This window comes from Macrobrachium rosenbergii, chromosome 23, assembly GCF_040412425.1.
Source record: "Macrobrachium rosenbergii isolate ZJJX-2024 chromosome 23, ASM4041242v1, whole genome shotgun sequence".
Classification (NCBI taxonomy): domain Eukaryota; kingdom Metazoa; phylum Arthropoda; class Malacostraca; order Decapoda; family Palaemonidae; genus Macrobrachium; species Macrobrachium rosenbergii.
In genome coordinates this window covers 3,077,825-3,087,506 of record NC_089763.1, presented here as the reverse complement: position 1 = coordinate 3,087,506, position 9,682 = coordinate 3,077,825, and the positions used below count along the sequence as shown (strand labels likewise).

General features: G+C 48.1%; 1 protein-coding gene across 1 annotated transcript in view; it reads left to right on the top strand.

Annotated features, from left to right (window-relative positions):
* LOC136851234 (5' exonuclease Apollo-like) overlaps positions 1-9,682 on the top strand; it is a 312,431-nt gene that overhangs the window by 221,979 nt on the left and 80,770 nt on the right. The window contains exon 4 of the mRNA XM_067125186.1: positions 1-34. This exon is cut by the window's left edge and continues 156 nt beyond it. Coding sequence (XP_066981287.1) covers positions 1-34 — 34 coding nt within the window. The remainder of the gene's footprint in view (positions 35-9,682) is intronic.

The window sequence follows — 9,682 nt, the reverse complement described above, 5'->3', positions numbered from 1 at the left end:
AAGAAGCGAAGAAAGAAGTTTTCAATATCATCGAGTAGGTTATACTTTGCCAAGTATAGAAATAAGAGAAATATTTCCTTTTGCATTGAACCAGTTCCTTGTTGCATGGTAAGGTAAAGCAGCTGTTATAGGTGAAGCTTGGGGTTATTGGGAGGCAAGCCATATTCTTTATATGCTCCCATGCTATCTGTAATCTTGTATACATTTTTATTTGTTTCTACTTTGTTTTGAATCTTTTAATCTTTAGCAGATTGCTGTTTTATCAGTATTATGTAATGCCATTTCTATAGTAAGTAAAGTAAACTTAGTGTATAAGGTTTATTACCTGATTTAGGATATCCTGAAAATTGTTGATGGCTTCCAAGGAAATGACAGTAAGCATTTGACTTACACTACACTAGCCCAGGAAAAACATCATTTAGGTGTGGTTAATTCCTGTGGCACCTATTCAAGGCTACCTCACTGAAAGTTCCATATTTGACATTGCTATCGTGATGTCAAAGACAGAAGTAAAAACAACTAGTAAAATACTGTAATAAAGATAACTAATGCTGATGTATTAGAACATGATTTTTTTAAAGCCAAAATTAGATGTTTTCATATACAAACCCATTACTTGGCAATAATATATGTACACCCAGTGCAATCTTACAACACTGCAGGGGAAGTCCTCCTTTCTACCTGCCTGATGACAAACGATGTTGTCATCAGTAAAACATCAAAGAAGGGGTTAGTACGTACAAATATACCATTTCTCACCCTTAGAAGAAATAATCCGCACAGTCAATAATCTTATCTCAGTATAAAAAACCATGTTGCCAAATCATAATGTGCACACTCACAAATCCTTTATGATGTTAAAAAGCATTCAGATTGCATTGATTTCTCATGTAATCAGAGAGCTCCTCCGCTGACATGTCCTCCTCTCCTCTTCTTCCATTTTTTAGCTCTTTGATGTTCTATTGTAAAGAATGAAGCAAAAATCTGTACAATGCAAATGAAAGGTGTCAAGAAGAGCTCGTTTTTTGTCTCCTTTACCTCGCTGCACTTTGCACTACCCATTTCAGCTTCCCTTAAAAGAACACCTGCTGATCTCGTTGCTGATTTCACGAACTTCTTGCCCTGAAAGTCTTGAGTAGCTATTCAAGTGGGGATGACTTTTTCTTCCCTTCTTTAAATCTTCAGCTGAAAACCCTTATGCTCTGTCAAGAGACTATGAACCCAAGAGGGATCCATAGGGAAATCAACCTGGAAATAGAGGCAAGATAAGGTTATAGGCAAGATAAAGTTATAAATAATTAAATACAGGGGAACAGAAAATAAAACAGAAAAGCTGAATTACACACATATCCATGTAGATGCATGTCCACCCAATTAACCATAGTTCCAATGAAACATTTCTGTTCAAAAGAGAAGGAACCATCTCTGTTAAAAAAATCAAATATCACCCAGATCATCAACACACCACAACACATTGTGTAAATGTTAGACAATGGTACAAGAATAATTACCAAAAAAACAAGTCTGTAAATGTTAGTAATTTTTCTAAGTCTTCTACTCACTCTCCAGCGAATGGGAATTCCAATCCCCAGCATGTCCAGCACATCCTTTTTGATTGACTCATCACGACAGCGTTAACAATCCAGCACAAACCTATTTGCACTGAGCATTTTTGTAACACATGAACTAACTTATGTTTCTGTAACACACCCAAAAATCCAATTAGAATCGGACCAAAAAGTTCCAAGGAAACTGCCATCTTTGGACACGTTACTGTCTCTGGGCGCACTCCGAACAATGTTTAAGTCACCGATGGTCAATTGCTGACTACTGCAGGTGACTGTACACTGAGCGCTGAATTAACAAACACATATCCCCACTTACGAGATTTGTTAAACATTGCAAGAGACCGTGTGTCACAAGTACATACAGTACAGCAATTCTAGTTACACAAGTGTACAGAGCTCGGACCACCTATCCCAGTGGTTCCCAACCTTTTTAGCAGGTGACCCCAATCATGCTCCTCCAGCCATAACCACGACCCCACTGGTTTATGCAGTGTATTAACTATATAATATATGTGTTGCATGTTACTATATTACTGACTGTAGGCTTTAAAAACAAAGAACAAGTATAATTTTCTTGTAAGAGGTGCTGTAAGGCTGAAAAAAGAAGAGACAAAATGAACATGATTAAATTTAAATAATTTTAATATGAACATTTTCATCAGAAACATTTGTGTTACATTCCACAAAGGCAAACTAAAGATAAAACTGTTTCTTATCAACTGATAACTGATTTTAATGGGCCTTGGGGCTGGATTTCACTGGTAAATTTGTCCATTCGTGGCTTAATCGTAGAAAGTTCTACTCTTAAATCATGCTCAGGCTGCAACCGATTTCTTCTCTTTGTCTTGATGGCAACTAGGAATACAAACCCTGATTCACACAAATAGGTTGTAGCGAACGGCAACACTTTCTCAGCCTCCCTTTCCAGGACTGGTTTCTCCCTCCTCACTGCAGTCCAGAACACGCCTAGTGATTGTTGCTGAAAGTTGAAGTGGAGAGTTTCATCATGTTGCACCTCAATGAGCTCCTCTTGCAGATTATGAATGAAAGATTCTTCCTCTGAAAGTCTTCGGCATCAAAGGGTCTGTGCGCCCATTTATATTTGTCATGCAACTCTTCATCCAGAATGTACTTCTCAAACTCCTCACTCAACTTTTCAGTGTGCTCAACAATGGTACTTTGAATGTCCAGGAGTGAGACATCTTCTTCATCTTCCAGAAAATGGTTCAAAAGTGGAAAGGATGCAGTCTTCCCCCCCCGTCTCAATCTTTCCCTTCCACAACTTCAGCCTTGACTTGAATGCTTTTAGTTTTTCTGACACAGAAATGAGTTTCATCTTTTCCTTGCATGGATATATTCAGTAAGTTCAACTCTGAAAATATATGTCAGATATGCCAATTTAAGTAACCACCTTGGTTCTGAAAGCCTTGATAGCAGTGCATGTTTCTTCTCGATCAAGAATAATTCAGCCTCTGCACGCAATTCAAAAACTGTCTGGAGCACTTTTCCTTGGGATAACCACCTGACAGAAGAGTAGTAAAGTAGGTGTTCACATTCCGACCACATATCTGAGCACATCTGACTGAACAGCCTTGAATACAGGGCAGATTATTTAATAAAATTCAATATTTTAAGCACATCTTCTGTCACAGAGTTGAGTTCAAGTGATAATTTCCAGGAGGCAAGGTTTTCGTGGTGGAGCAAACAGTGGGTCACTATCACAGCAGGGCTCAGTTGCTCTACCCTAGCGGTGAAGCCTTGACGTGCCCCCAACATCGCAGGTGCTCCATCCACGCACACACTGAAGCATTGTTCCCGACTTAGCCCTTGTTCTTTGATGAAGCTGTCAACCAACTTGAAAAGATCTCCACTTGTTGTTGTTGTCTCCAGTGGTCCACAGTACAGGAAATTCTCTTCCATGTCACTTTTCCCTTGGTACGGCACATACTTCAAGAGCTGTGCGTCATCACTGGTGTCAGTTGACTCATCCAACTGCAAGCTAAATTTTCCACTTTCCATGATAGCAGCCAGTACCTGCTCTTTGATGTCTTCTGGCATCTCTTGAATCCACTGGCTAATTGTGTTGTTTGGCAAAGGAACAGTTGCAATTTTTTTCACAGCATCATCTCTGATAACAATGACTGCTGGCTTCACCAAATTTTCCCCAATTGTGTGTGGCTGTTTGCACTTAGCAACTCTTTTTACAACCAGATAAGATGCAATTGTTGCTTGTCGAACAGACTACACTCCTGTGTTCACAGGGATGTCTAACCACTGACGCTTCAGTTGTTCTTCTTTCCTTTTGAAATACTGGTGGTCCTTCCCTGCCAGCATTGAGTGTTTTCCCTGTAGATGCCATTTGAGCTTGTTTTCTTTAAACAACAAATGGCTGAGCACTTCACCACATATAACACACTGAGGTTTTCGATGCCATGACTGATGAGAAATGTCAAGAAATTCTTCTTTGTACACCCGCTTTCTGGACATCACTGAAGAATCTGAAAAGAAAATTATACTGGCTTAATAATAAATCAAACAAAAGATGTAATTTGGTACCTTCCACCAGGAGGGGAAAGAGGAAGAGTGCAAAGGAAAGAGGAGGGAAGTTGGCTAAGGAAAGAGGAGGGTAGGGCAAGAGGAGGTGGAGGAGCAAAAAGAGGAAAGGAGAAGTGAACAAAGAAAGAAGAAGAAGGAGGAGAAGAAGAAAGCTATAGAGGAGAAAGAGGAGGGGGCATGGAAAGATGGGAAGGGAGTCTGGACAAAGTTTAACGAAGGGGAGGAGTAAAGAGGGCGATGGCAAGGAAAGGAACGGGAAAAGAGATCAAGAAAAAGAAGGGGGAGGAGTAAAGAGTAGGAAGGGGTAAAAATACATCAGTTTACAAACAGAAGATGAGAAGTTTCTAGAGATCACTTCTCATTACGCCCATGCAGCTCAAGTAACTTCTATATTTAAATATATACATGAATAGATTTATGAAGCCAGTAAAGTTGCTTATAAATGTCTTGAGACAGTATTTGTGGTAAGGACATTTGCATTAAAATTATAATACCCAAGAAAAATTTTTTATGCATAATCAGCAGTAATATACTCAGTAATTAAGGCAACATAGAAATATAGCATATGCTGAAAACATCTCATAATAGGGAATTCACATTTTTTTGATGTTGTGAGACTTGTGTTTGGTGACCCCAGAAAAAATACTTGGCGACCCCAGGGTTGGGAATGGGTGACCTATCCCCTTAGGTCGTCCTCAACCTGAAGTACACTTGATCAGTCAGTATGGTGTGGTTTCATGATTCACTGTCATCTGCACTTGTGGCAACTGCTTCTTCCTGCAGCAGCACCGCCTGCATTCAAAACAGAATATCGACCACCATGATCGTAATAATTATCAAAAACGCACCAAGGACACCAGGTAAGACGAACTTATTGCCTCAAATCCACTCAATATAGTCTGTGTCCTCCATCCAGCTTAACGGTTGCAGTGTTGTAACCTCCGGTAAGACTGGTAATTCCACAGTCCTATGGAAAGTACGCACATGTGGCATAGAAATCCTCGCCGATGAATTATAGATCCTCTCGCCAACGACAGCAAGTTGCGTAGACACCATCTCGCATGTTCCAACAAAGCTGTGAACCCTCTGGGAGAAACGATGTCAACTTATGTGGCACCCTCTGTGTCAATCGCCATCTTCAAAACAAGATCGCTGAAGATGTTTCCAACAGTGTCATTAGCGGACCCACATGGCGCGCTCCCAAGCGTGTATTGATGCAAATATAACCCACTCCAAGTAAGAGTGCAGAACTGAGTATGGACGCGGACATTCCCTCCCACATACAAATAACTGCAAACTTTGCGGACTCTGATATCTCCCTCGTGCACAACCCGCTCGCGGCCTCCCCCATGCCGAGGCTCACGCGCTCCTCCGCGCCGGTAACCGCTCCCCGCACGCTGCCCGCCCTGACGGACCAAACAAGGTCCGCCCTCACCATAAAGCTGCCGCCCTTCATGCACAGCAACCCGTCATCATGGCTCTACAGGGTCGAGGGGCAGTTCAGGCTGGCGGGACTTACCGACGTGGTGCTGCAGGCTGATGCTGTGATCAACGCCCTCCTGGAAGAGGTCTACAGGAAGCTCGCCCTGTGGGTGTCTACCGCATGTCCCATCACCTACCAAAAGCTGAAGGCCTCTCTTGTCGAGACCTGCTCCCTGCCGGTCTCCGAGAGGGCCACCCGTGCCCTTGACCTCATAAGCAACCCTCGACACAACCAGAACCTCTGGGAGACTAGGAGTGTGATCCAGGACCTCCTCATCCTACCCGGGATGGACGCCAGCAGCAGGCAGTCGGAGATAAGCCTGTTGAGGGAGATCTTCCTCCGTTAGCTCCTCCCGAAGGTTCAGACCCAGATCCTGGAGTGTTATACAGTGCCGCTCGACGACCTAATCAAGATGGCGCAGCAGCTCACGGACTCTACAAGGGCAGCAAAGCGGGCATCCACGCCCGCACACCCCATCAACTCCCTCCAGCCGGAGGAAAGCGGGGAGGAGGAGATAAGCGCCATCACCAGGAGGTGGCTAACCTACCACCACAAGAAGCATCCACCGGGGCCTTGCTACTACCACCAGCGGTATGGCAGGGACGCCCGGAACTCTCAGCCCCCCTGCTCCTTCGCCCATCCAAAAAATGGGGGAGGCGGCGGCCAACAGCACAGGCCGCCTTGGCAGCAGAGGAACCCAAGAGCCCAAAACCAGTAGGTTTTTACGTCTGCGACACCATCTCCGGCAGGATGATGCTGGTCGACACTGGGGCCATACAATCAGTGTTCCTGCCATCCAGAGAGGACCGCAAATGCCCGCCAGACCCTGGCTGCCTCCCTGATGGCTGCCAACGGGTCCCCCATCCTCTCCTACGGCACCAAGCTATTGTCGATCTCCATCCTTGGCCGGAGGTACAGTTGGAACTTCATAGTTGTGGACGTGAGGACCCCACTCCCGGGCGCAGACTTCCTCGCCCACTTCGGCCTGGCAGTCGACGTCGGTCGCAAGCGCCTGTTGGAAACCAACTCCTGCCAGTCCCTCCCTGGCGACAGGCCCCAGCGTGCCCGCCATCTTCTCCGTCGCCCCGCACCAGTACACCCAGCTGCTGAAGGAGTTCCCCGACATCTTCAAGCCCGAACTGCATCAGGTGCCCGGGGCCCCTGCAAAGCACGGAATCTAACACCACATTAAAACAAATGGCCCCCCACCGCACGCAAATTCTGGAGGCTCCCCCCTCGGCGCCTTCAGGAGGCCAAGGACGCTTTCGCCAAGGTGGAGCGTATGGGCATACGCAGGAAGGCCTCCAGCCCGTGGGCCTCTCCCCTCCATATGGTGCAGAAACCAGACAGCTCCTGGAGACCCAGTGGTGACTACAGGCAGCTCAACCTTGCAACTGAAACAGATCATTACCCCCTTCCAAACATGCAGGATCTCACGGCCTCTTTTCATGGGGCCAAAATGTTTTCTAAATTAGACCTTTTGAAGTCCTACTTACAGGTACCAGTAGCTCCAGAGGGCATCCCCAAAACCGCCATCATCACACCCTTCGGGTCCTACGTCTTCGCCTTCTCCACCTTCGGCCTGAGGAATGCAGGAGCAACCTTCCAAAGACTGATGAACAGCATCCTGGGGGACCTGAACTTCTGCGTTTGTTATGTAGATGACATTCTGATATTTTCCAGATCCCACAAAGAACACCTGCGACACATCCGGAAGATCCTGCAGCACCTGCAGGAGAATGACCTCGTCGTCAGGTTCGATAAATGTACCTTTGGCGTCGAAAGAGTTGACTTCCTGGGCCACGAAATATCCCCGTGGGGAGTCTGTCCACCCGCATCGAAGGTTGCAACCGTTACCAGGTTCCCCACCCCTACCTCCATCAAGGCTGTACAAGAATTCCTCGGGATGGTCAACTACTACAGGAGGTTCATCCCCGGGGTCGTGCACACCATGGCCCCCCTGACGGAGATCCTGAAGGGCTGCCCGAAGACCTTAGTGTGGGGACCCGACCAACAGCAGGCCTTCTCCCTGACGAAGGCCGCCCTTGCCAAGGCAACCGCCTTGGCCACCAGGACCCCAACACTCCCCTCCCCCCCAGCTGACGACGGACGCTAGCAACGCGCCTGTGGGGCCATCCTGGAGCAGGTCGTCGCCGGAGCCCCTTAGCCCATCGCCTTCTTCAGGAGGAAGTTCAGCCCCGCAGAGTTCTGCTACAGCACCTTCGACAGGGAACTTTGCACAGTGTATCAGGCGGCACATCACTTCAGGTTCCTCCTGGAGGGTACGCCCTTCACAATCTGGACGGACCACCAGCCGCTGGTCCACGGCTTCACAAAGCAGGGGGACTCTTGGTCTTCCAGGCAGCAGCGGCATCTCGTGGCAATCGCAGAGTTCACCTGCACAGCCAAATACCTCCCCAGCAGGAAGAACCCTGTGGCAGACGCTCTTTTGAGGATCGAGCTCAACGCGGTGCAGCTCAGGATCGACTACGAGGACCTCACCCGGGAGCAGACCACTGACCTAGAGATTCCAGCCTACCACACTGCCATCACGTCGCTCAGGTGGAAGTATGTGCCCCTCGCCCCTGCTGAGCGACGTAAGCACCGGCCAATCCCACCCACTGGTACCCGCCTCCCGCTACCGTCTGGTGTTCGACGTTATCCACGGGCTGTCCCACCCCTCCGGCAGAACGACGGCCAAGCTGTTGGCAGAGAAGTTCATCTGGCACGGTATGAGGAAGGACGCGATGGCCGGGGCAAGACAGTGCATCTGGTGCCAGACCAGCAAAGTGGGGCGACACACCGAGTCGGGGGTGGGCGAGTTTCCCCAGCCGGGGAAGTGGTTCGGACACATCCATGTAGACGTGGCAGGCCCCCTTCCCCCATCAGGCGGGGCCAGATTTCTCCTGACGATTGTCGACTGCTCCACCAGGTGGCCTGAAGCGACGCCCATGCAGGAAGCCACCGCCAGTGTGTGCGCCGAGACCTTCCTCTCCAGCTGGATCAGCCGGTTCAGTGTCCCGGACCACATAACCACCGACAGGGGTCCTGTCTTCCTGTCCGAGCTGTGGTCCGCCCTGGCACGCCTGCTGGGGACCTCTCACCACAGCACCACCGCCTACAACCCCGTGGCCAACGGATTGGTGGATAGATTTCACAGGTCCCTGAAGGCGTCCCTCATGGCCTGCTGCACCGCCGAGAATTGGAAGTACTAGCTGCCTTGGGTCCTCCTCGGGCTGAGGACTGCGCCCAGAGCCAACGGCGACCCGTCTGCAGCAGAAAAAGTCTACGGGGAGCCCCTCGTAGTCCCGGGCGAACTCATCACGGGGGATCACCCGCCCTGTTGGAGGGAGACGTCGACAATACCACACAGCACCCTCCGCAGGAACCGTCGCCCCCTCAGCCAGCCCAACCCAAAAGGAAGTCGCATGGCCACCCCAGGAAGCACCCAGACAGCGCCACAGCCAGCCGCTCCTGCTCACACCGCACCCCCCAGCTGACTTCGCGGAGCCGCGGCACTCTCCAGTGGCCCAGCGGATACCTAGTTTGATTAGATGTTACCCACGTCTTGTTGGTGGGGGGGGAGTATTGTAAAGTCCCTGCTCAACGGGTTTTCTGTAGTGAACCTCCCGTTTTCTATGGTGCCTTTCCCACAAGCTTAGGTCACGCTAAATAGCCACATTTTATCTATGTAAATACGTATCTATTACTGACTTATTTATGCCTGTTTACATTGTACATGTGTCAGAACAGTATTGTGTCAATTCTTTTAATTTTACTTTTTCATGTTATTTGTATTTACCTGTCCTGTTTCACATCGAGAGCAATTGACCTCGGGTCACCTGTTATTGTATGCCTTTGTATGACACCCTCACGCCACTTTATAAGGCGGCCTGCTTTCCCAGTAAACTAGCAGTACATGTCCACCCGCTCATTATTTCGCACCTCTTACAGTACTGCTGTATAGTGCATATCTAATATACGTTGGGAGTTTACCTCCAAACAGAATGCTGGGTTTGTTAATTACGTGATGTTAGCATTTTCGTGATTACATGCAAATACATTTATGATAAAA